The sequence below is a fragment of the Trachypithecus francoisi genome, unplaced genomic scaffold (assembly GCF_009764315.1).
Source record: "Trachypithecus francoisi isolate TF-2019V2 unplaced genomic scaffold, Tfra_2.0 Lachesis_group5, whole genome shotgun sequence".
In the NCBI taxonomy this organism is placed as follows: Eukaryota; Metazoa; Chordata; class Mammalia; order Primates; family Cercopithecidae; genus Trachypithecus; species Trachypithecus francoisi.
Genome location: NW_022681470.1, coordinates 60569618 through 60596462, shown reverse-complemented (window position 1 = coordinate 60596462; position 26845 = coordinate 60569618). Strand labels below are relative to the sequence as shown.

The following is a 26845-nucleotide window of genomic DNA, read 5'->3' as shown; positions in this document are numbered from 1 at the left end:
AAGGCAAAAATGCTTCCATCTTATGCCAGGAATATTCAGCAGGTGGCAGCAATTATCATAGAGTGTGGCCATGCTAGAGCTTCCCTGGGTGATCCCTAGATGACACAGGTGTACCATCTCCAGCTTCTAAGCCCCCCTCCCATCCCCTGCAATGCCTTCAGCTTAAGTCCCCATACTGTGTTCCCATAGACCCTGCTCTTCCTCATCAAAGCCCTATGGCAAGATTCCTGAAATTGTCTTCATTCATATGCATCTTCTTTTAGCCTGTAAGCTCTGTGGAAGGGGGGACTGCACCTGTCTTGTTCACCCTTGTGTCCCTAGCACCTAGCAGTTATTAAGTATTAGTTGAATGTTGTTGAAAAAGAATTGGAGGACCTCAATATCTCACTGTCACACCTTCAACTCTGCAGAGGAGAAAGGAAGTAAAAGGGTACAGAAGGAACATAAAACAGAAAGTTCTACCAACTATCTTTTAGATCCAAATTCAACCAAAATAGTCTTCAGTCTTTTGAAAGAAGGCCTACAGTTAATAATTTACTGTTTATTCAAGGCTCCCCTTCTCTCCCATTCTGGTATGAGCCCAGACCTTGCCTCCAAGGAATGGCCTAACTCTTCCTCAGAAAACACCATTCTTCCTCCTAAAAAGGATAGCATAGCTAAGGACCAATGTGCAAAATTCTATAGGGAAAAAAGAATACGTATAACTTCTACCTAGGTCAAAGAATCTCTCACCTAGGACCCTCCGTTTTTCCTACACACAAAAGGGTATTGAGACTAAGGAAAATACCTCTTCCTTCTTCCCCTTAAGCCACAGGTAATTTTCATCCCAGATTCACCAAAGGCTTCTTCCACTTACGAGGCCATGAGATTCCACAGGAAACCACTCAGAAGGTGAAAGGCTATCTTCCAGCCTATACCAACGAAACTGCTCTGTTCTTTGGGGATTGGAAAGATTGGTTGAGGTGGGAATGGGATAGGGAAAGAAGAAGAGACAATAAAAGGAGGGGAAAAAAAACTGGAATGGGGAACAAAGCAAGCAAACGAAAAGGATTCCATTGTGCAAAATGCTCAGATTGTCCCTCCTGATAAACCCAAGGCAACACAGCTTGCCCAGGAGCTCCAGCCTCACCCCCGCATCTTTGCTTTTGTTTATATACAGCCATAAACAGTGAAATCTTTAGTTACCTCGATGTAAACATGTATTCTCCTTTGTGTCTCCCCCTACCCTTTCTTGTTGCCCTAAATTTTCTCTTCTTTTTGGCTCATACTGTCAGCCTTATTTCTGGTTGTTGATGAAGGCCATGTAGCTAAACATCTCCAAGCCTTCTTAAGTCTAACCAACTCTTGGCCACGGGGGCAACTCCTCTTACTCTAACTAGCTAATGTATGCTCAAGGAACACAAGCCAGTATCCAAACATTGGGCTGAGGCAGGGCGCGAGGGCTCATGCCTGTAATCCTAGCGCTTTAGGAGGCCAAGGTGGGCAGATCACTTGAGCCCAGGAGTTCAAGACCACCCTGGGCAACATGGAGAGACCCTGTCTCTACAAAATATACAAAAATTAGCTGGGCGTGGTGGTGGACACCTGTAGTCCCAGCTAACCAGGAGGCTCAGGTGGGAGGACTGCTTTGGCCTATTAGGTGGAGGTTGCAGTGAGCCTGATTTCACCACTGCACTCCAGCCTCAGTGACAGAGCAAGACCCTGTTTCAAAACATAAAAATAAAATTGAAAACAACAACAAAAAAATATTGGGTTGGTGGCAGCTCATGCCTGTAATCCCAGCACTTTGGGAGGCTGACACAGAGGTGGCAAAACCCCATCTCTACCAAAAAATACAAAAATTAACCGGGCATGGTGGTGCGCATCTGTGGTCCCAGCTACTTGGGAGGCTGAGGCGGAAGGATCAGTTGAGCCCAGGAGGCGGAGGTTGCAGTGAGCTGAGATTGTGCCACTGCACTCCAGCCTGGGTGACAGAGTGAGAATCCATCCCAAAATAATAATAATAATACTCTCTTACTCTCTCCCTCTCTTCAGGCTAAAGGGTTTAAATGACCTGTCTAAGGTCTTACTACCAGGTAGAATGGGATGGAATATTTCATGCCTTCTGACTTACACTCCATTAATGCTCTGCTGCTTCTTATGCTAGAGCAGTCACACAGAGAATCTTAGAAGCACAGATAGTGCTGGGACTACAGGCATGAGCTACTGCGGCCAGCCAAAAGAGATAATGAAGTCCCACCTGCCTTTAGAATTGTGTAAATCTATGATAATAAAACCACGTTAGTGTCAGAAATGTAATAAACCCCAAGTTCCATAAGTCCCCTTAAAAGCTATAGTTTAAAAAAAAATTCTGTCAGTCTATACTAAAGATGCTATCAGGTCATAGAAAATAAAGGAAAAGGGTTATATTCTAGGAATCAATCTCTCTGACCTTCACTTTCACCTTGGTTCCCAACTAGCAGAATTCAAGCACCAGGTAAATTTCTTTATTCTTCTTATTGGTCCACTGGGACCTCCCACAATGACAAAATTATGTTAGGCTGTCAGGCTATGTGGCCTTCCATGAACAGGCTGGCTTTTTATAGCATCGGCGTATTGGGGATCTTTTCTCTGCCTACCCTAACTAAACAGGTGAGCATTACCCTTGCCTGGGTAGATACTCCTATGTCTTAGCTGTTCTATATCTCCTTTTCTTTCTTTTTTTTTTTCCTACTTTTTTTTATCTCTTTATTCCTCTCACACACTAGGAGGTCACTGTTGGTATTGGGGACTAAAAATTACTAATGGAAAGGTTGTTTTCCAACACCCTGTCTCCCCAGTTCCAGAGCAAACCTTATGGTAACTCCTACATTAATACAAACTGATGAGGCAGAAGAACTGCTTCAGTCTAGGAGTTCGAGACCAGCCTGGGCAACATAGCAAGATCCCATCTCTTATAAAGAAAAAAAAGGCCAGATGCGGTGACTCACGCCTGTAATCCCAGCACTTTGGAAGGCCGAGGTGAGTGGATCACCTGAGGTCAGGAGTTCGAGACCAGCCTGGCCAACATGGTGAAACCCCATCTCTACTAAAAATACAAAAAACTAGCCGGGAGTGGTGGCGTGCACCTGTAATCCCAGCTACTTGGGAGTCTGAAGCAGGAGAATCACTTGAACCTGGGAGGCGGAGGTTGCAGTGAGTGAGCCAAGATGGCGCCATTGCACTCCAGCTTGGGCAACAAGAGCAAAACTCCTTCTCAAAAAAAAAGAAAAAAAGAAAAACACCAGGACGCATACTTGTGATCTAAGGAAGCAGTACATGGCAGTAGACAACTGTGCCAGTGGTAGGAGTCCTAGGCTACAGCATGGCCAGGGGCTGTAATGAGGAAAACACTTGCCATTGGAAGGGGCTGAAACCAGGACTGGGAAAGGATCCAAGAGCATTAGCTATGTCTGTAACATTTGATATTCAATGTTGACAGAAAGTAGAATGTATGTTGGCCTTTGGGAATGGAAGCTCTCTGGGAATCAGAAAGTAAACAGTTGCAGCTCTGGGAAGGGATCTGGAAAATTGGAGGAAAGCCGGAATCCTGTTGTCAGGAGCTCTCTAGGTTCCAGCTTCTTTGGACTCCCGAGTGCCTGTTTGTGAGAGAGACAGCTGACCAAAGGGATCAAAAACAGCATAGGAGGGAAAAAGAAAGATCCTGTTTAAATTCTGATGGGTGTTTGTAAAGTACTGCATGATCTCAGTGAAGATAAACTAAGAACAGACCCTCAGCAGTCACTACGGCTGTAAAAGTGACCAAATAAAGAAATCTAGCTGGCAAGAAGTAGACAGAGCCCAAAGGGCTATGATTAAGGGCTACCATTAGAAGGCAGAGACTGAGCCACACGAAAGCAATTAGATATTGTCACCTTACCCAGGTGTTTTTTTTTTTTTTTTTTTTTTTTTTTTGTGATTAAGAAGTGAGCGGCCGGGCGCGGTGGCTCAAGCCTGTAATCCCAGCACTTTGGGAGGCCGAGACAGGCGGATCACGAGGTCAGGAGATCGAGACCATCCTGGCTAACACGGTGAAACCCCGTCTCTACTAAAAATACAAAAAACTAGCCGGGCGAGGTGGCGGGCGCCTGTGGTCCCAGCTACTCGGGAGGCTGAGGCAGGAGAATGGCGTAAACCGGGAGGCGGAGCTTGCAGTGAGCTGAGATCCGGCCACTGCACTCCAGACTGGGCGACGGAGCAAGACTCCGTCTCAAAAAAAAAAAAAAAAAAAAAAAGAAGTGAGCAAATGAAATGGACAGTAGTTGCAGTTACACATACAGTAACCTCTCCAGATATGACAAAACATTGCACTCCATAGGCACCCATATTCTGGCAAGTATCTACAGACACATGGACTCTGTTTTAATCTGAGAAAACTTATCTATTGAACACCTAATTATAAGTATGAGCACTGTACATATATTATTTAATCTCAGTAACTCTATGGGCTAGGTGTTATCAACTCTATTTTCAAAGAAGAAACAGACTCAGGGAGGCTGAGTAAACTATGGAGGGCTACTTAGCTAGTAAATAGTGGAACTAGTGTTTGAACTCAAAGCCTGTGAGATAGGAAACCAAATTCTAGAAGTAAAGAAGGAAGCTTCCTTAGGTTGTAAAGAAAATAAGACATAAACTAGGTATAGCTATCTATGTAAAAATCTCTTTCTCTTTTTTCATCCTAAAGAGTCTAGGCTCCAAGTCACTAACTTATAATACAGCACTGGCAAACGATAACAGCTTCTTAGAATTTGTGAGAAATATGCTGTGGCCTCTGAGGAAGATTCAGAAATAGAAGACCACATGAGACTGAAAGCCCCTAATGGAAAAGATCTTTGCTCCATCTCACACTACTCAACTATGAACTGCCAGACGTACAGGGCCAAATAAGTATCTGCTACGGAGATTCTAAAACCAGGCAAAAGTGAAAAAGCAAGTTTCCTTTTGTTCTTTCTACATTTTGATGAGGCAGAATTTCATCACACCATGGCACACTGGGCAACTGGGCTGGGCCAGGAAAGCCCAAAGCTGGATTTTTCATTATCTTTGAACATTTTTTTATGTTTTAAGAAGAGATTAAGACCGGGCGCAGTGGCTCATACCTGTAATCCCAGCACTTTGGGAGGCTGAGGCGGGCGGATCACCTGAGGTCAGGAGTTTGAGACCAGCCTGCCCAAGATGGTGAAACTCCATCTCTACTAAAAAGACAAAATTAGCCAGGTGTGATGGCACATGCCTGTAATCCCAGCTACTCGGGAGGCTGAGGCAGGATAACTGCTTGAATCCAAGAGGCAGAGGTTGCAGTGAGCCGGGAATGAACCATTGCACTCCAGCCTGCCTGGGCCACAAGAGTGAGACTCCACCTAAAAAAAAAAAACCCCAAAAACCCCAAAAACCCAAACAAACAACAACAACAAAAAGATTAAGAAGAACTACATTAAAAGTGTATCCAGCAGAGTTGAAAAAATCACTTATAATTCCCTGACACAAAACAGTGAGTGATCCAAAGATATGATGGGTACAATTATATACCTTGTGATTTAGCATCCCATTTCCTTCTTTTTCCTTTTTATTTAAAATAAATAGAGGCTGGGCGTGGTGTATGCCTGTAAGCCTCATCCCAACACTTTGGGAGGCCAAGGCAGGCAGATCACCTGAGGTCAGGAGTTCGAGACCAGCCTGACCAACATGGTGAAATCCCATCTCTACTAAAATACAAAAAAATTAGCTGGGCATGGTAGTGCACACCTGTAGTCCCAGCTGCCTGGGAGGCTGAGAATTGCTTGAATCTGGGAGGCGGAGGTTGCCGTTAGCTGAGATCATGCCACTGTATTCTAGCCTGGGTGACACAGCAAGACTCTTGTCTCCAAAAAAAAAAAAAAAAAGAGATGGGGTGTCATTGTGTTGCCCAGGCTGGTCTGGAACTCCTGGGCTCCAGTGATCCTCCCACCTCAGCCTGCCAAAATGCTGGGATTACAGATGTGAGCCACCCACCCTGCTTGGCCTATCATCCCATGATGGAGGTTGCAATAAGCTGAGATCCCATTTCTAACGGTATATAATAGAGAAGTGCTCAACTGGGCAGCTGGACTTACTCACTTTTCTGTACCCTTCCTTCCTCCATTCATTAAACTGTAAGCTCAGTGTAGGGAAGAATTAAAGTATTTTATAATCAGACATATAGAAGAAGGGACTTGATTATTTACTGACAACAACATTTATATCATAAACATTTTAAAAATAAATGGACACTGATACAGAAAAAGGAGAAAAGAGGCATCAGGAGCAATGGTTCACTGCGCCTGTAATCCCAACACTTTGGGAGGCCAAGGTGGGAGGATCATTTGAGCCCAGGAGTTTGAGATGAGTCTAGGCAAGATACTGAGACCTCACTTCTACAAAGAAATCAAAAAAGCTAGCTGGGTGTGGTGGCACATGCCTGTGGTCCCAGCTACCCAGGAGGCTGAGGTGGGAGGATGGCTTCAGCCCAGGAGGTTGAGGCTGCAGTGAGCCATGATCACGCCACTGCACTCCAGCCTGGGTAAAAGAGCAAGACCCTGTTTCACACACACACACACACACACACACCACACACACACACACACACACACACACACAAAAAGAAAGAAAGAAAGAAAAGAAAAAGAAAGAAACCAAAGGAAAAGAAAGAAACAAAAGAAGAAGAAAGAAAGAGAAAGAAAGAAAATAAAAAGAAGAAAAGAATAATCTTCAGAGAATAGCAGTTTCTAAACATCATCTCTGTGAAAGATACGGCTCTTCATGGCCTCACCTCCTTTCAGTGCTTCAGATGCCACACCTTTCCCACCTGACAAAAATATACCAGTTGGGCCTCCCGAAATGTGCCTTCTCTAGAAGCTGGGAAAAGAATATTTTGAAACACTAGCCACCTTCCTCCAACTCCCCACCCCTGATATGGCCTTTACCTTCCACAGGGGAGGTTTTCAGTCTACTGCAGAGATTCTGTACACCTCCATAGTGGACGTTAATCTGGGTCAGAGCATCCCTCGAACGCAGCTCCATGAGCTTCCTCAGTTCCATTACTGTGCAGCCAAAGTCCCCTTCACGGCTCTCGGCCATCGAGTTGGCAGGCAAGACACGGTCTGATGGGTTCGTCATTTTGCCTGCTGTTACCAAGCCCTTCAACCAGAGAAGATGTAGTGTTTCCCTTCAATTGACCAGTGTCTCCTGCCTTCCTGTCTCAACTTCTTCCTACTTCCTGCTTCTCTGGGGGCCCAGTGAGGGAACAGATCGAATGTATTTTGTGCAATAAGCTCCCGAGTAGCTGTCCGAAGTCTAGATCCTTTCTTCTGTATGAAATCTGGCAGTGAGAGGAGGAAGAGGATGGGGGAACTGAGTGGAAGGTGGACTCCGTGTCACGTTGATTGGTGTCCCCAGGTGGTGATGATAGTGGTTGTCCAGGGTAGGTAGGTTCCTACTTAGACCAACTTGCCCAGATGAAGGTGTAAACAGGATGTGCATGTTACCATGGCAGCAACCTTAGCAACAACCAGCAACTGTAGTGGTAGAGAGGCGTCAGGAGGAGGAAGAGGAGAGCTTCCTGGATACTGATGACAACTGGATCTCTGGAATAAAGGTTCAAAGATAGACAAAAAGAAACCATTAGAGCAGCCATGAGTATCCAGCATCTGCAAGGGCAAGAGGTACCCAGTCTAAGTACAAGGGTTTAAGTGACAGTTGAGGTCTGAGCTGAACTGATAGCTGAGGCCTGAGCTTAGGGAGCTGACTCAGGAGAGGCCCGTTCCTCCCTGGGAGGCCCCCGCAGACTGCAAACTCCAATGTAGAGGAGTAATTTCAATATACCCCAGTCTTTATATCTCACCTCTCCCAACCAAGCAACATAAAACCCACAGCTTCAGAAACTTGGAAATAAATGGTTACAACCTCTAATGGCTCTAATGTTTTCCCTGTCTATTTGAGGGACCTGTGACAGGATCCTTTAGTCTGACATTATCTATAAAAGATGAGAAGAGGTCAGAAAAAGGAGTTCAGATCTAAATGATCTGAAGGGTTGCCTGTCAGTCGGCCTTCCTCTCCCACACCCCACACTCTTCCCACTCCCAACACACACATTTACACATAAGGAAGACAACCTGATAGAAGATGTCAAAATCCTCCAAAGCCCCTTAGAGTACTCAGCTTCCAGGTGTATGGAAATTCTGTAGCCTGTTGCAGGTGTCAACCTGGCAGGCACCAAGTTTTGGTCTGGAGGCTAAGCTCTACCCTACTCCAAGAGGCTTTTGGGGAGAAGAGGAGAGTAAAATGCTTTGTCAGTTGGTGATACAGGGTGAACTTTTTTTTTTTTTTTTAGTAAGGGGGACAGAAGGACCTCTGAGGAGGAAAGATAGGGAGTTTGAAGCCTGAGCATTAAAGTTTCTCTGGAGTGGGAGCGATAAGACACCTCTCAATTCAGATAGAGGATAGGGCCACAGCAAGGTCAGCAGGGAAGACAAGCTAGACTGTGAGTGAGCACCAGAGTCTCACATCATCTCAATAAAGGCACCAGAGAGAGGCCAGCATTTCTCCCCTCAGAAAGATGCATTAGCTCTCATGCATGCTAACTAGGGGGTGTGGTGGAGCTATGTGTAGGTGAGGATACAGAGGGCTGAAGGTGGGAAGAGAACTTATCCTGAGGCCCCTTCTCAGTTTTAAAGTGGGGCCGCTGTGTGTCATGCCACTGACAGGTGTCACTGCCACACATCAGCTTTTCAAATGTGAAGGGGCTCTTAGCACAGCACCAGAACATGGGACCCCAGCCCCGGTTACATAGTCCCCACTGATGACTTCAGTTACCAGGGGGTAGCAAGGAGCTCTGGCCAACCTCTCTGTAATAAATAGATGCCACCCTTACTTCTAGAAAGTGAACAAAGAAACACAAGAACCATCAGATAAGGGACTTGATTCTTTTATCAGTGATCTCCTCCAAAGTCACATGTAGCCAAAGTCTTTGCCAATTTCTGACAATCTTCTTCCCAGAAGCTTCCACAAGGATGCAGGTTGATTTATACTCCTCCCTCTCCCAATTTGCCCCTTGTCTCCTCTTCCTCCCATAGATTTTTAGCACTACTCTGACTTACAAAGAGTTAAGAAAGCAGGGTTCCATTTGTTTTAAAATATCATAACACCTTCTTATCTGGGAAATAAGAAGATCCACAAAGAACCTAAGGCAATGTGTCAAACTCCCTTCATTCAGACTGGTGTAGGAACAGGCAGGACCACAGAGTTTTCACCCCAGTTCAGCTTCTCCAAGCCTGGAAGAAATGGGAAGAGCTATAGCAGCAAGAAACCCATCTTGACCCTTAAGTAGAACTTCACCTTTCAAGAGGATGTTGGGAACAATGCTGATAGTGTTGAACTAGGAATCAGAGGATTTTACCTTTTCTGTCTTCACCCAATACAATGTTTGCTCCATGAAGATAGGGATGTTACTTAGCCTTTTCAGGACTCGGTTCTTTCCACCTTTAGTTGGGTAGAGAATGGGGCCTGTCTTTTTGCACCACCCTAAGAAAGTGATAAAGGAATGGAATTATAGAAATAGTCCTTGGAAATCTTAGATGAAAGCTGTCCAGTGTCCAGAATAGGACACTTAAGTGATAGGAGAAAGCCTAATTTGATCTTAATGAAATTTTGTTATCAAGCCCTTTAAGTAGAAGAAAAATAATCTCCATGTGCCCTTCCATCTTTCCTTGCCAGGGAACCCCCCACCGCACAAAAAGAATGGAATATTCTAGGGCAGCTTCATTAACAAAAACCATTAGCTAGGTTATAACCATTAGCAATAACCACCAGCATATAGGTTCTTGAGTCTCCTGAGAATTAGAAAAGACAGTCTGAGTCAGAATTCCTTCCTTTTTTTTTTTTTTTTTTTGGAGAAAGAGTCTCACTCTGTCACCCAGGCTGGAATGCAGTGGCATGACCTTGGCTCACTGTAACTTCCGCCTCCCAGGTTCAAGTGATTCTCCTGCCTCAGCTTCCTGAGTAACTGGGATTACAGGCACCCACCACCATGCCCAGCTCATTTTTTGTTTGTTTTTGAGATGGAGTCTCGCTCTGTTGCCAGGATGGAGTGCAGTGGTGTGATCTCAGCTCATTGCAACCTCCACCTCCTGGGTTCGAGTGATTCTCCTGCCTCAGCCTCCCAAGTAGCTGGGACTACAGTTGCATGCCACCATGCCCAGCTCATTTTTGTATTTTAGTAGAGATGGCGTTTCACCATGTTGGCCAGGATGGTCTCGATCTCTTGACCTTGTGATCCACCCGCCTCAGCCTCCCAAAGTGCTGGGATTACAGGGGTGAGCCACTGCACCCAGCCAATTTTTTGTATTTTTAGTAGAGACAGGGATTCACTCTGTTGGCCAGGCTGGTCTGGAATTCCTGATCTCAAGTGATCTTCCTACCCCAGCCTCCGAAAGTGCTAGAATTACAGACATGAGCTACCACACCTGGCAGAATTCCTTCCTTACTTTGAACCTCTTTTCAGAGTACCAAAGAGGAGAGATTCTTCCACTTCCACAGGCAACTGATGGAAAAGTTCATGTAAGATTAGAACACATGGGGCTGAAGAACACATGTGGAAAAGAATGAAAAGGTTTTTTTGCCACAGGCTGATCTAGAGAAACACACAGTAAGTCAAGCACTAAGCTGCTGGCACAAAGTCAAAAGGGCAGTGCAGAGTTGGAGGCCGAGGTTTAAGGTGGGATCTCTATAATATTAGGAAGCATATCATGACGTCCACACTTCTGAGTTTTGAGCTCTCTGGAGTATGAGCTCTTTGCAGCTGCTGAGATTGCCTGGCCCCTAATCTGATTAGGCAACTGCCAAAGAATAATCTGAAGGTGCTCACACCATCTCAGCATCAAATGCGCTGCTCAGACACCTGGAAGGTACTACCTCTTGTTAGGTAAGGGTTAGTCATTCGGCTTGGGGCATTCTGAGTAAGGTATGCACTCCCTCCTGTTTTCCAGTATTTTGCAAGCCTGAGATGATAGGCTAGAAGAGCGAACTCTCTCATCTCTTCCTCCTAGGGCAAGAAATCACAATGCTTTACATGATCATTAAGACAACATTTTACTTTTTTCCTCCTAAAGTCCTATAACATCTGTTCTATAATTTGTAGATGACATGTGAAAGCATTGGTCATATCAACTCTAGGTAAGACAGCTGTGACCCTCGCCTTACAAATGAAGATACAAAGGTCCAGGGAGATAAAAAAGTGGTTTGGTCTTAGCAAGTCAGTGGTCTTGACTGCTTGGTGCTCTTTTTGTTACACTTTACTCCTTCTCTTGAGCCTAAACCTCATTTTCTGGCAAACTTCTAAGAGGCCCTCTAAAAGGCAGGCATCTGCCAGGTGCGGTGGCTCCTGCCTTTAATCCCAGCACTTTGGAAGGTTGAGGCAGGAGAATCACTTGAACTCAGGAGTTCGAGACCAGCCTAGGTAACATGGTGAAACCCTGTCTCTACAAAAAATACAAAAATTAGCTGGGCATGATGGTGCACGCCTGTGGTCTTAGCAAGTTGGAAGGCTGAGGTGGGAGGGTCATTTGAGCCCAGGAGGTGGAAGCTGCAGTGTGCAGTGAGCTGTATTCATATCACTTAATTTCAGCCTGGGCAAACCGAGTGGGACCCTGACTTCCGAAAAAAAAAAAAAAGCCTCTAGAAATGAGGAGCTGCCAGAGACAAGAACCTTATGTTCTAAGTCACCAAACTGTAAACACTAATCAGACACACTTTCCTCCAATTTTGTCCAAGGAATCTTTCACTCTTAGCTTTCCCAGGATGCTAAAGAAGAAATACATCCCCAAACTATGAGGAAAAAGAATGACACCTCGTATAGGTTATAGAGTGGGTGTATTTGAAAATATGAAAGGAACTCACCCCGAGTCTCCCCACTACTAAATGCTCCTATTGAATGTGATATGATGCATAAAAATGGGAGAAAGGAAACAGGAGGGGCCAGGGGCTAGGGCGCAGGCTGCTGCAGCACTGCAGATAGACCTGCCTGGAATAACAAGAGGCTCTGGTCCACTCTGGCTTCTGGGCTACAGGCGGGGGCTGTTCAGTGGAGCAGACACTTCCCTGCCCTGCCCTACTCTGTCCTCCCCAATGGGCTGACAGCCTCTGCTCAGGAGCAAGCTGGTAGCACTTGGAGACACTCTGGCAGGGATGCCAGCATCACTACCAGGCATGACTTGAGGGGTGAGGAAGGGCAGACCTCTGGAGAGGGGAAGCAGCCTGGTCCCACTTTAGAATGCACCCAACTACAATATAAAACCTGCTTCAGGGCTGGGACCGGTGGCTCATGCCTATAATCTCAGCACTTTGGGAGGCTGAGGCAGTTGGATCAACTGAGATCAGGAGTTTGAGACTAGCCTGGCCAACAAGGCGAAACCCTGTCTCTACTAAAAATAGAAAAAATCAGCTGGGCGTGGTGGTGAATGCCTATAATCCCAACTACTTGGGAGGCTGAGACAGGAGAATCGCTTGAACCTGGGAGGCGGAGGTTACAGTGAGCTGAGATTGTGCCACTGCATTCCAGCCTGGGCCACAGCGAGACTCTGCTTCAGAAAACACACACACACACACACACACACACACACACGCGTGCGCGCGCACGCTTTAGGAGCCCCTCAGAAAATCCGTAGTCTTTTTTTCTGACTTCGAATCAGTCTCCCTCATTCCAAGTGAGGCTCTACTTCTCCCTATACTCAGGAACAGGGATGTGGGATTGGAGAGGTTGGAAGGGAGGGAAAAAAGATTTGTTGAGCACCTTCCATGTGCTAGGGGCCATACTAGGGACTTGATATGAAAATGAGAAATTATATATATACCCCTATGTATTAGGTAGTGCCTGGTATAGTGGCTGGTCCACACACTGTAGCTATTATCAGTCTTACATATACTGTTTCACTGAATTCTCACCAACAACCCTATAAGAAGGACCTCTCCATCTTATAGCAGGGAAATACAGATTCAGAGAGCCAGGATTGGTGCCCTAATCTGAATCCAAAGCCACCTTGCCTCAAGTACGAGAACAATGCTATAAAAAAATGGAAACAAAGCTATGAACTTACTTCCTAAACCTTGAAAAGAAGGCTCACATAAACCCATCTGTCCCTTGTTCCTGGCTCCTAAAAGGCTCTGAAATAGGTCAGGGAAATATCTACCTCTTGTGAACTTTCTGGGAAGGCATAGAGACAGACCCAAAGCTTTCTGGGAGCAGATACCCTCTCCTCCCCTTTTTCCTCGCCTCTCCTCACCCCACCCCCACCCCAAGCCAGAAAGCGCTGGGCTCTAGATTGCTGTGAGTCCAAGCATATCCATTTCCCACCTGGAGAGCCCCGTGGTGGGGATGAGGGCTTCCTCCACTCAGTCATCTCATGCCCTTGGCCTTGCTCCCCATGGTGATCTGGGAGAAGCAGCACAGAGGGAGATCCTCCTCTGCATTCTCTGTCTTTTTTCCAGCAGGGCTGTTTCCTGTGTACCACCTGGGAGGGTTTAAGCTCTACTCCTCTCTGGCACTCTGACACTTCCAAAAGGACAGTGCCCTATCAAGAAAGCTGGCAAGAACCTGACCATGGTAGGCTGCCTAGCCTAAAACATCCCTGGCTAGCCCTTCTCTCCAGAGGTGTGAGTCTCGGGCAGAGGCTGTTCTGCCCGCCTCCTCATCACAGGCTCCTTATTTCCATGACCCAGATTCTAGTTTACCCTGGCCACTTCCCATCCCTCAGGTCTGACAGCCATCCTCATCACAATCCCGGGTTCTTCCTTCCCTCCCCAAGTCTGACCTGCCCTAATTGCTCCTTAAATGCCAACTGGTTTGCAGAAGCAGACCAGAGCACATGCCCTCCTTCAGCCTACTGAAGCCCTTTGGAGGCATGGGAACAAGGTCAGAGGCAGCATGTGTTGGCTAAAGTTCAGGTGGTGGGTGGCACCACTTATCATCATCATCCAAGAGCCACATCCAACCCAGGAAGCCAGGTGAGGGCGGGTGCACCAAGCCAGGCCTCTGGCCTCAGCATGGGATAGTATACCATGGCCTGGTCAGGGAATCTGATGCTAATTTTCAGCAAGCCCCTAGAACTTAGCCTCCTGCGGGGGGAAGGGGGTACTCCCTTCCTGAAGTGCTGGGTTCTGGTTCATGTCTCCTTTGCTCTTCCCTCTCCCTCCTCTAGTCCTTCCAGGTTGCTGATCTCTGCTTCCAGTCATGTCGGGACAGCCCTCTATCCCAGAGACCCAAGGAAAGCCCACATCCTTTTAGTCTTTGAGAAACCAGACTCGAGAGGATGTCATTCGCAGGCTCAGTTCTCTCTTTCTGAAGATAGAACACCACTTCCTGGTTAGGAGGTGGTATCCATGGGCCTCCCTCACTTACTTTCCCCTCTCCAAGACTGCTACTCTGACAGCACCTTCTTTAATTCCACCGCAAAAATGTAGTGCTAGAGTCAAAGCATCTATCTGGAGACAAAGTGTCACTCCTAGCCCCTGGGTCTCAGGAATCCAGAATTCATCCCTCCTCCCCAGAACCACCTGGTACTTTTTGGTCAAACTACATCTATGGATGCTGTGGACCCAGTCATCTAGTCCTGGCTACATCTTCCAAAGAAATTCTCATCCAGGGCCTGGAGGGGGCATGTGCAAGGATGTTCACTGAAGCATTATCTGTGGCGATCCGAGATCCAAAAAATAAAAATAAAACACCTCTCAGTCTTGGAGTGGCTGTGTTGTCTAGGATATGCTGTGCAGTGACAATGGTGGCAAAACTTACCAGTTCTGGCCAGATGCCTTCAGAAGGCAGGGAGAAGGTAGGACCCACAGATAGCAAAAGCTTTCTCCAAACAGCGATACCAAGAATGGACCCAAGGTTGACAGCCTGATCCTGATCACCTGGTCTGCTAAGATCCAACCCATGTCACAGGCTCTAAGAACCACCAAGATGAAGACAGAAAACTCCAGGGCACGGGTAGGGAAACAGTGTGGTGGGACGAAGCAGGAATGTGCCTGGGAGGGTACTGCTGTCCCCCTGACCCCGTCCACTGGCTCCATCTTGAAATGGCATCAATATTATCAAGAAGAGGCCAGGCGCAGTGGCTCACGCCTGTAATCTTAGCACTTTGGGAGGCCGAGGTGGGCAGATCACCTGAGGTCAGGAGTTTGAGACCAGCATGGCCAACATGGTGAAACCCCGTCTCTACTAAAAATACAAAAATTCCATCCTGGCTAACATGGTGAAACCCCGTCTCTACTAAAAATACAAAAGATTAGCCAGGTATGGTGGCACACGCCTGTAGTCCCAGCTACTCAGGAGGCTGAGGCAGCAGAGTTGCTTGAACCCGGGAGGTGGAGACTGCAGTAAGCCAAGACCGCACGCACCATTGCACTCCAGCCTGGGAGACAGAGCGAGACCCCATCTCAAAAAAAAAAAAAAAAAAGAAAAAAAAATTAGCCAGGTGTGGTGTTACATGCCTGTGATCCCAGCTGCACGGAAGACTGAGGCAGGAGAATCGCTTGAACCTAGGAGGCAGGGGTTGCAGCGAGCTGAGATCGCACCACTGCACTCCCATCTGGGTAACAGAGTGAAACTCCATTTCAAAAAAAAATTTATCAGGATGAAGAAGGGCAGTCCCTCAGGCCCAGAGCCTTGGAAAAGCGAATCTCTTTCAAATTGTGTGAGTCACACTGGCCTGGGTCACCTCTGTGTCCTCCAATGACTCAGAGGGTGTGTGGGGTGTAGGTAGGGGTGTTCACAGCAAGCTAGAGCTCAAAAAAATGTAGAGGATGAAACAGCAGCACTCACCATTTCCTTCAGTTGTTTAAGGAGGACAAGAGCCACCTTTGGGTGGAAGCGACAACGCCATCTGGAAGGTCTGTTGTTTAACAAAAGGGGTACTGGCAGCCTCTCGTGGCCCCGTTCACTCAGGATAAGAGTTAGCAAGGATAACTGCTTCTCACTCCTCAGAGCTGCGGCAGGAAGCTTCTAGGCCACAGACAGGACGCAGCCCTCCGGCAGCAGCATTCAAGTATTTCGTATATGCACTCCCTTGGACTACATAGACTGTCTGTCTTGGGGCTGCTGTGGCTTTCCATATTCTGGTTTCAAGGGAACAAAGGGGCTTTTTAGCAGCTGGATCGGATCCTAGGTTATTTTTAGAAACGAATTTCAGCAGAATCATGTCATGCTCATGGAGAGGGGTCATCTCCCTGGGCTACCGGGTCGGGACCTGGTTGTTCCCAGGCTTCAGGTTCTGGTGGAGCCCTCAGGACAAAGGGGAAGAAGCTGCCTGGCCACAGACTGAGGAGGCCACATCTCAGCCACCAAAAGGGAGCACCAGGGGCAGCTGCTCTGTCCCCAGGCATTCAGCAGGAGAGGACGCAAAACAACATTCCTGTGGCCCAGACACTAGTCAGCATGTCCCATACTGGTCATCAGGCCTGGCTGCTCCCATTCCCTTTCTCTACGCTGACAGTCTCACCTGTACAGAGTACAGAGAACCTCCCATCCCCACTTTACCTATTCCAGCCTTCTCTGGGCCAGTTTCCTGGAAGTCACAGGCAAATGAGTGAGGGCTCCATGCTGAAAAGACAGTGCTTATTAAAAAAGGGGGCCAGGAATGATCCCTAGTAACCTGCTACCCCTCTGCTCCTGTTTTACTCTTCCTTGTTCACATATTGCACAGACAGGATCCATTCAGTCAGCCTCAGGCTTTGGAAAGTGGACTGATCATGCTTTCTTGCACTTGAGTAATGCTTTAGAGCAGTGGTTCTCAAACCCAGAATGAGCACAAGGATCTCCTGAAGAACTGGGGCAACCCTATTGGCCCCCTCCCTGCCAACTCCTGAGTTTCTGGTGCAGAAGAACGGAGATGAGACCTGGGAAGGTGCATTCCTAACAAGTTCCTTAACAGGGTGAGCTGATGCTTCTGGTCTGGGGACCACACTTTGAAAATGCTGCGAGGTTCCAAAGCATTTCCATGAACCCCTTCAGCTCAAGGCTGACATGGGAAGGCACCGGAAGGTCTTGCCATGTATCTCCTTCGCTCTTCCCTCTCCCTCCGCTAGTCCTTCCAGGTTGCTAATCTCTGCTTCCATTCATCTCCAGACAGCCCCCTTTCCCAGATAGAACCCCAAAAAAGCCCACTTTTTTAAAGTCTTTGAGAAAACAGACTTGAAAGGATGTCACTCAACAGGCTACAACAGAAGCCAAAGTCTATTTGAAAAGTTAAAACAGGCCGGGCGCGGTGGCTCAAGCCTGTAATCCCAGCACTTTGGGAGGCCGAGACGGGTGGATCACGAGGTCAGGAGATCGAGACCATCCTGGCTAACACGGTGAAACCCCGTCTCTACTAAAAAATACAAAAAACTAGCCGGGCGAGATGGCGGGCGCCTGTAGTCCCAGCTACTCGGGAGGCTGAGGCAGGAGAATGGCGTAAACCCGGGAGGCGGAGCTTGCAGTGAGCCGAGATCGTGCCACTGCACTCCAGCCTGGGTGACAGAGCGAGACTCCATCTCCAAAAAAAAAAAAAAAAAGTTAAAACAAAAGTTAAAACAAGCCACCTCGTAAGGTTCAGAGGGACACCCAGGCTCCTTTCAGGTTCCGGTGGAGCAAATGCCCTCCCAGCCCTGTCTTCTATCTTCACAGGAGATGAGCTATGCTGGGGCCCATACGCAGGTGAGGGGAAAACGAAGACAAAAGACACCCGCTGCTCACTTTGGCTCCTAAGACATTACTGTCCCGGTCGCCTCTGGAACCCAGGCTGCCTTTCCCCTGCCCACGGTTCCAGAAGAAGCGCCAGACCCACTGCCTCCATAACACCTCTCAGGGAGTACCTGCCTGCTGCTCCGAGGCCAAGGCGGCCAGCAGCAGCTGCTGGTTTCCAGGCCAGTTGACAGGCTGTTATAAACAGTCACTTTAGGTTGCTATGGCAAAGCGAGTGTGCAGCCCAGCGACGGCAAAGCTATTTATGTGCCTGTAATGGCAGAGTGGTCTGTTTTTTATTATTTTACTTTTAAAGTTTTCCTTTCCCAACCCCCTAAGTCAGCTTAAAAAAAAAAAAAAAAAAGAGCCACCACAACTTTCTCAGGAACAAAAAGAGGACAGCCAGAAAATAGAGCCTATGACTTGAGCCAGGAAGGGGAAGATGCAAGCAAGGAGTATGGGAGAGCTCCCTTCCAAAAGGGAATGCGCGGCCTCTGGCCACACAGGCCTCTAATCACTTAGGAACCAAAGCCCTGCCTCTGGCTCAGCTCCTCAAGGAGAAATGCCAAACCCCAAGAGTCTTCTCACCTCACTGCACTCATATTACCGAGAAGAGACAAAGCCACTTTGTCTTCTTGCTCTAACAGCAGCACTCCTCCATTCCCCCGGTCCCCACCAGCTGCCAGTATCAAGGGAGGAAGATGCGGAGGATTCACCAGGGATGGTGGGAGGAGAGCTTCGAAGCCCCCACCCCTGTGTGAGTGGCAGCACCACCCAGGCAAGGAGCCTGCTCACTCTAGCTGGAGGGCTGCAGAGAACAACCTCTAAAGGTGCCTCTGAGGAGACACATGTTTCCTCCACTTCTACAGAGAACTTTCATCCAATCCTTTCTCCTTAGCTTTGGGGTGAAGGGCTACTTCTGCATAGCAAGACTCAAGATTTTAGTGAAGGTGGTGAGGACCCTTAGCACCACGGAGTCGGAGTCAGCATGCGAGGTTCAGATGCTGATGGATGAGCAACAGTGCGGCTGATTCCTCCCTAGACACATGTGTCTCAGGCACCCGAGACAAGGGAAAGGCTTTTGGCCGAGGGGTGTTAGGGAGTGATCAGAGGTCAGTCTGCATCTATTGGATGGAAGCACTATGGCCCTCTGCCTTGACTCCCTCAACCAAAAATAAAATAGCAGAGAAGAAAAGAAATAAGGGCCATAGATGGCTCAAGATGGGCAGGAGAGGCAGGCATGGTGGCTTACGCCTATAACCCCAGCTCTTTGGGAGGCTGAGGAGGGAGGATTGCTTGAACTCAGGAGTTTGAGTTCAGCACTGGCAACACAGCGAGACCTATTTTTTTAATCTAAACAAAATAAAGAAAAAAAATGAAGGTCAAGAAAGTGGGAGTCACAAGTCCATGTGGTAATTAATCACAGGCATGCACACACTCACACACAACTGAGCTGAAAGCGTGAACTGACTAATAAATATGCTATAGGTCGTCAATCACTAAACAGCATGTGAGTAAGAGAAAGAGTCACCTTTCAGAAACAGCTAGTTGGAATATAAAGATGCTGCAGGAATTTATCAATCCCTTTTCCCCACCTTATTTCAGCTTCTTTTGGATGGGTATACACTTATTAGGAGATTAAAAACCTCTTACTGCTGACAGGCATATTAACCAGATAAAAATAAAGTTAGGGCAGTGTTAAAAAGAACAAATAGAATAGACTGTTCCATTTCCTTCCATCTCATAAGATAACTGAATGTCTCCCAGATGCCACCATGGCTCAGAAAGGATATAGATGAGAACACTCCCCACAGGGAGGAGAGAGGGCAGGAGAAGGGGGAAGACACTGATGTTCCCATCAGGGAAGCATCCTTCTGGTGCCCCAGGAGAGGTCAAAGTCCTAACTGACAGCCCTGATTAGCTCATAAGCTCTTGTTGGAGTAATCAGAACTTGGGATAAAAATCAGTCTTGGCAGCACCTTGAGGTCAAAAGAGCAGAGCAGGCACCATTTCTAAACCTGTCAAACCAACTATCATCAGTATCCTAGTTCCTATAGGTTAGGAAGAGAGAAGGGAGAGGTGAGGAAAGGGTTCAGAGATAAAAAAGGTATAGTCCTGGACTGTTGGGTATAGGCTGATGGAAAGGCACAATAACCATGAATTAAGGTTCCAGATAAGCTGTGCTTCTCTTCCTAAGCTTGAGTATGAACTTGGCTGGGCACGGTGGCTCACACCTGTAATCTCAGCACTGTGGGAGGCCAAGGCGGGTGGATCACCTGAGGTCAGGAGTTAGAGACTAGCCTGGCCAACATGGCAAAACCCCGTCTCTACCAAAAATGCAAAAATTAGCCAGATGTGGTGGCACACGCCTGTAATCCCAGCTACTTGGGAGGCTGAGGCAGGAGAATCACTTGAATCAGGGAGATGGAGGTTGCAGTGAGCTGAGATTGTGCCACTGCACTCCAGCCTAGGTGACAGAGTGAGACTCAATTTCAAAAAAAAAATTAAAAAATAAGAAAGAGTATGAACTCAAGCAGAGTGGCCATTACTTGGGAAGACATAAAAAGACAAAGAGAGATGCAGACATGTTTTAGTGTCCCAAGGTAGAGTGAGCTTCCAAAACTCATGGACTAGAAAGAACATCTATTCAAAGGGCTCACATCCACAGTGATGGACACAGGGCTCATTGTTGAAAGAGACAAAGGGCAGGCAAATAGGTGACTCAGCCCCAGCTGGTGATTGTTGATGGAAGTCTCTCAGGGGAGAGAAAGTGGAGAGTATTGTGTATTTTTCTTACAAGTGAGCAGAAAGGTTGTGTCATCACCTCTCTATCCCAACCTCAGCTCCAGAGCCTGGCCTAACCTGTGCAATTAATGAATGAGCCACCTCTCTCTGTTCCATACAGCGTGCTTCCGTTTCCAAGGGAAGGGAAAGTATGAAAGTCCCAGAAAGGGGCTGGGCACGGTGGCTCATGCCTGTAATCCCAGCGCTTTGGGAGGCTGAGGCAGGCAGATCACCTGAGGTCAGGAGTTCCAGACCAGCCTGACCAATATGGAAAAACCCCGTCTGTACGAAATATAAAAAAATTGGCCGGGTGCAGTGGCTCATGCCTGGAATCCCAGCACTCTGGGAGGCAGAGGCAGGCAGATCATGAGGTCAGGAGATCAAGACCACCCTGACTAACACGGTGAAACCTCGTCTCTACTAAAAATACAAAAAATTAGCTGTGCGTGGTGGCAGGCGCCTATAGTCCCAGCTACTCGGGAGGCTGAGGCAGGAGAATGGCATGAACCCAGGAGGCGGAGCTTGCCGTGAGCCAAAATTGCGCCACTGCACTCCAGCCTGGGCAACAGAGTGAGACTCCGTCTCAAAAAAAAAAAAAAAGAAAAAAAAAATTAGCCGGCGTGGTAGCATGTGCCTGTAATCCCAGATACTCTGGAGGCTGAGGCAAGAGAATCGCTTGAACCCGGGAGGCAGAGGTTGTGGTGAGCTGAGATTGCGCCATTGCACTCCAGCCTGGGCAACAAGAGCGAGATTCCATCTCAAAAAAGACAAACAAACAAACAACAACAACAAAAAGTCCTGGAAAGGGATCCAGTCTCCACAGATAATCAGCAAGACCCAGGCACCATTCCTTCAGCACTCCCTCCATCTCCCTGCATTCTTTGCACCTTAAAATTGGCGGACTGAGTGAATGGTTGAGGGCACATCTCCCTTGATCTCCAGGACACAGTCAGAGAGGTTCTGGTCCAGATAGAAGGGGGATGAGCCATCACTGAAGGAATCCATCTAATCTCCAGGGGGAGGCAAAGGTGAACACAACCCAGCTGATTCTAAACTCCCATATACACCGCTTTAAACACCACTTCAACCTCCAAGGCAAAACCTAGAAGAATGGTGGGATGGTGGTGGGAGGTTTGTAGGAAGTAACAGAATAAGATATTTTCTGGATTATTTCATTTCTAAAGCCTTGAGCTACCAAGATCATAAGAAGAATACCTAGCACCAAACTATTTCCACGTCCCCATTTTTCTCTATACTTCATTCCCAAACTTCTAACTTTATTATCCCGTACTTATGTGTATCCCTTCCCCTACCTCTTCCTCCCCAATCTATCTGTCTATTTCAGTCTCTCAGTCTCTCTCATTCTCTTTTCCCACATCTCCAGGGACAGCCTAATTGGATGGAATTTAACTCTCCTTGCCTGGATACTTTCTGAAACCAATCAGTCCTGTCCCAGTCCACAGTGGCTCACAAAGTGGAAGGAGCAGGAATGTGCTGAGAAGCAAGTCAGTTACTTGTGGGGCTGTCACAGCCAGCACCAACCCAGGGCCCCTCTGTGTCACTGGGGTCACAGATGATGGGTCAAAGGCATGTGGGACCAGATTCCATGAGCCAATCTGCATTCTCCCCAATCCATCTGGAGCTTGCTTGTCTAAGTCAAACATTTATGCAGGAACTAACTACGCTGGAGGTAGAGATAAACAGCTAACATTGAAGACTCTAGGTAGGGGAAGGGGAGGGATAGGAGAATATTCCCATGGATTAAATACAAAAGTCAGTTACAGTAACTACAGCCTTCTAAAAAATGAAAAAACAAAACAAACCACCAAAGTCAGGATGTAGTATGCTCAGCCAAGCTCCCAATCTAGCATGAATAGAGGAATGGCTTGTTGAAGGAAGTGGCCAGGAGACTAGACAGATTGAAAAGGCACCTGGGGCTACAATCTGACCCTGGCTCCTTTCAGGGTTCCCAAGGAAGCTGACAACTCAAGAACAAAACACAATAAGCTAATCCTACCCAACTACAAGCTGCAAGATGGCTCCACTGTTCCACCTCCGTTCCACTCTGAGCCTACAGAGCGTGGTGGGGAACAGGCATATGGACGCTAAAATCCAACCCCTGGTGACAGGCTGCTTTCTTCTCTCTTTCCCCATCACTACACAAGGATTCACAGAGGAGGAGTAGCATCACGCATCCTATCCAAGCAAAGTGAAACTTTCGTAGGCATCTCATGCTATTTGCCTAACATTTGCTTCTGCAGAAGACTGCCAGAGCAAGCTTTCCCCCAGTTCCTCCAGTCTAACACGCCCTGGCCAGCTGTTCCAAATAAGCAAGATCTTCATTACCGGAGAAGGATCTTTTTCAGTGTGGGTGGAGGGGGTCGCTTTCCTCCCTTTAGGGTTCCTGTCACTGGGCCCTCTCTCTGTAAGCAGCCAGATCCTCAGAGAAGCTGAGGACACGCCAGCCAGCTCTCTTCCCTCCCTCCTCCAATGGCCAGCCCAAGAAAGAGAGCTCTCCTTCATGCGGGGGAAGTCCCACGGCAGTGAGGCTATGGAAACTTTGCCGTCTAAGGCTGTGGAATTCTTCCACTGGGCTCCTGCAGTTAATCATCGCAGCTCCCTGGATTCCCAACTTTGGGCTTTAAAAGGTAGCACCCAAGCAAGAAGGACAAACATATCGAGGAGAAGAAAGAAAAAAAAATTGGTGTAAGCGAAAAGATAACTACCTCCAACACTAGTCTACTGAGTAACTGAGTAATTGCGAGAAGCGGAGAGAAGAAAAGAGCACACGAAAAATAAGTATAGACCACACTCCAGAACATCACTCCAGATTCCCAGCGAATGCTGCCCAGATCCACTCTCTAGAACCTACACAGAACATTGTTCCTTTGCTAATGTACTTGTAGAAGGATTACCTAGGGTTGCTTTGTTTGAAACTTTCTCCTCTCGGCAGATCACCGGCTTCTGTCCCACTTTGGAAAAAAGTGCTAGAGGCCGGGCACGGTGACTCACGCGTGTAATCCCAGCATTGTGGGAGGCTGAGGTGGGCAGATCACTTGAATCCAGGAGTTCGAGACCAGCCGGAGCAACATGGTGAAACCCCATCTCTACAAAATATACAAAAATTAGCCAGGCATGGTGGTGCACACCTACAGTCCCAGCTACTCCGAAGGCTGAGGTGGGAGGATCTCCTGAACCCTGGAGGCAGAAGTTGCAGTGAGTGGAGATGGCACCACTGCACTCCAGCCTGGATGACAAAGTGAGACCCTATCTTAAAACAAAACAAAACAAACACAAACAAAAAGGTGCTAGAGAGCTCACAGTTGTGAGTACACAGCTCTGAAATATTAATTTCCAAGATGCTCAAGGTGGCTTCTTAGGCCAGGTTGTCATGGTTTCCAAGACCACAAACAGAAGTTTGGTTCAAAAGAAGGGCAGGAAGGGAACTGCCTTTTTCTCCCTAAGGGAATAGTTTCTAGAGCCAAGATGAGAGGGGGATATGGCAAAAGGAAGAGAAGTTTCCATAACAGGGCAAAGAAAATGGACAGTCTTGAGAGTTCAATTTTTCCTGGTGAGCATAGGGAGAGAGGCCTCATTTGTAGGATTATAAGGCCCTATTCAGAGGGTGAGATAAGCCTAGGAGGTTAATAGGAAGAGGAGTCAGCTTTCAACTATATTAAATGTCCACCCAACCAAACCTAGGAGGCAGGAAGAATGGAGGCCAAAATTAAGCTGCTTTGGGAAAGCGAAGGCCCTCCAAAGACTCTGAATTTTGCCTGCAAGAGGGCAGATGAGAAAATTATCCCCAGAAGTGATGTGTGGAGGTGCTGTTTCCAGAATTGAGGCCTGCCTTGCTGTCAACCCCCTGCAGGTCCCCTGGTCAGGACTCTTTCAACTCTCATTTCAAAGGAGCCAGAGGAGGAGAACATTGTAAGAAACCAAAATGCTACCATTCCTCCCAGCAGGAGCTGTCAGCTGAGTGCGGCCACCTGGCCCAGGAATTCCCTTTCAGACTCATGGGCAGCTCTCTGCGGCTTATGAGAATCCCCTTGGATGCTTCCTCCTGAGCTGGTGCCAGCTTGGAAAGGAGACAGAGTTGCTCACCGCTCTGCTATACCCAGAAGCAGCAACTGTGGCACCACTGTAGGTTAATTACCACGTATGCTCCACTACCTTCTCAAAGCAGACAGGGGCCGAGGTGGGCTGACCACAAGCTAGGAGGCAGGTCAGACCTGTCACAATTTTATCACCAGTAACAATACTAGCCAATAAGTTCCTGGTCTTTTCAGGGAGCAGGTCCCCTACTTTACCCACCAACTACGTCAAACAAGAATCCCATAATCATAGCAACGTAGATGGAAAAGTCTAAACAAATCCCCTCATTTTACATTTAAGCACATACGAGTCAAATATTGTGCTGAGCACTGGATAAAAAGGCTACACAATCTTTTTTTTTAGATGGAGTCTAGCTCTGTCGCCAGGTTGGAGTGCACTGCTGTGATCTTGGCTCACTGCAACCTCCGCCTGCAAGGTTCAAGTGATTCTCCTGCCTCAGCCTCCTGAGTAGCTGGGACTACAGGCATGCACCACTATGCTTGGCTAATTTCTGTATTTTTAGTAGAGACAGGGTTTCACCATATTGGCCAGGCTGGTCTCGAACTCCTGACCTCACGATCCGCCTGCCTCGGCCTCCCAAAGTGTTGGGATTACAGGCGTGAGCCACCGAGCCAGGCCAAGGCTACACAATCTTGATGGGAAAGCAGGACAGGGGAAGAGACACCTGAGGCAAAGAAGTCTGTATTGGGTGTCAAAGGTAAGGGCAAAAACATCTCCCATGCCTGCTTGCCTGTGCCTACCCAAAACCTCTAAGTTTTCCCCTGCCACCAGCTTGTGGTCATCAAGCTGCTACAGGAGAGAGCTCATCGCGGCGTGGGCCTCCCCTTCAGCCTGAGCAGAAGGGAACCTTCTCTTTGCAGAGCTGCTACATACAGTCAGGTAGCATGTGCCCTGAACATGGGCACCAGGTAAGGAGGTGGTTTGGGAGATGAAATCCACCCTAAGTTTTGCCAGATGGGCCTTGCACCTGTGGGCTATATTCACCTTTCTAAAATCTTTAAAAGTACCTTAAGGACTAGCAGGTGCAGTTACCCATCAACCTGGCATTCCCTTGGGTCACCAAATCCTGAAAAATATCTCAGGAAGAAAATCAGAAGTGAATCCAGTTTGACCTGGGGATGCACCAGAGGCAGGGCTGAAGATGCCAAAGCAGGCAGCCCTGTGGGGTCTCCTGCCCCTCCCAGCTCACAGGCTCTCCCATGACAGTCCTTCCCAAGTAGCACCAGTGCCTCTCAGCCAATCCTCCTCCAAATCCATTCTCCCTGAGCCTTTGTTTCCTCATCTAAAAAAATGGGGATCAAAAAGTCATCTACCCCATACCAAAGTTGAAAGGATTATTCCTTTTGGGGACAGCCCACAGCTGAAGTCCAATAGGGGAAGCAGCGGGGGGAAAAAAAAAAAAAAGGATTATTCCTTTTTTCATGTGCCATGGCCCTTGCCCTTGGATGAAGATCACGTATCTTAAGAAACCATTGAACAGTGAAGCACGCTGCCTGTGCCCCTCTGCCAGAGCCTCCCCGTGCCTCTGGTCACCGTGTTCCTGGACTTTCCAGTCCCGGGTCTAGACCCTTGGATCTGTGTACCAGGAGGACATTGGTACTCCCCATTCACAGACTTCTCCAGGATCTCTAATTTTTGAAGCTATACCTGGGGAATCTATCTGTCTGAGGTTCCTTTTTAAGTGGTGTCAGCAAGACTGAGTAAAAAGACAGAAAAAGTTCATGACAGTAAAAGAACTCTGTGTTAAGAACCCACATGTGGGTAATGCTTCACAGTTTTCAAAGCACTCTGACATTTGATCTTGGCGACAATCTTTTCAGCTAGACAGGACTGACAATATTGTTCTTTGACAGATTTTATAACATATGGTCTTAAAGGTGAAGTGACTCACTCAATTAAGGCCATGCAACCACAGGAAGAGCATAGAAGAAGCTAAGGTTTACTCCATACTGTAAGGTCCTAAAAGAAAGTGGAGAGAAGAGGCTGGGCACGGTGGCTCATGCCTGTAATCCCAGAGACTCAGGAGGGTGAGGCAGGAGGATCACTTGAGGACAGGAATTTGAGACCAGCCTGGGTAATACAGTGAGACACCATCTCTACAAAAAATAAAAAAGTAGCTGGGCGTGGTAGCATGTGCCTGTAGTCCCCACTACTTAGGAGGCTGAGGAGGGAGGATTGCTTGAGCCCAGGAGTTTGAAG

At 47.6% G+C, this 26845-nt stretch overlaps 1 protein-coding gene and 1 long non-coding RNA gene across 10 annotated transcripts in view; one reads left to right on the top strand and one right to left on the bottom strand.

Annotated features, from left to right (window-relative positions):
* The window catches only part of ATP2B4 (ATPase plasma membrane Ca2+ transporting 4), a 113471-nt gene that overhangs the window by 48246 nt on the left and 38380 nt on the right, over positions 1-26845 (bottom strand). For 6 of the 9 annotated variants that reach the window (XM_033197760.1, XM_033197758.1, XM_033197751.1 and 3 more), the window contains one exon: positions 6960-7619. In XM_033197760.1, the coding sequence (XP_033053651.1) occupies positions 6960-7152 (193 nt within the window). In that variant the 5' untranslated portion in view covers positions 7153-7619. Of the gene's footprint in view, positions 1-6959; positions 7620-8147; positions 8261-15847; positions 16141-23445; positions 23594-26845 lie in introns of those variants that run through there. The other 3 variants (XM_033197754.1, XM_033197757.1, XM_033197755.1) reach the window with 3 other exon arrangements.
* Positions 7606-14317, top strand: LOC117075421. Its single transcript, XR_004433994.1, has 3 exons — positions 7606-7697; positions 13516-13630; positions 14226-14317. It is a non-coding gene; the product is annotated as an uncharacterized LOC117075421 (long non-coding RNA).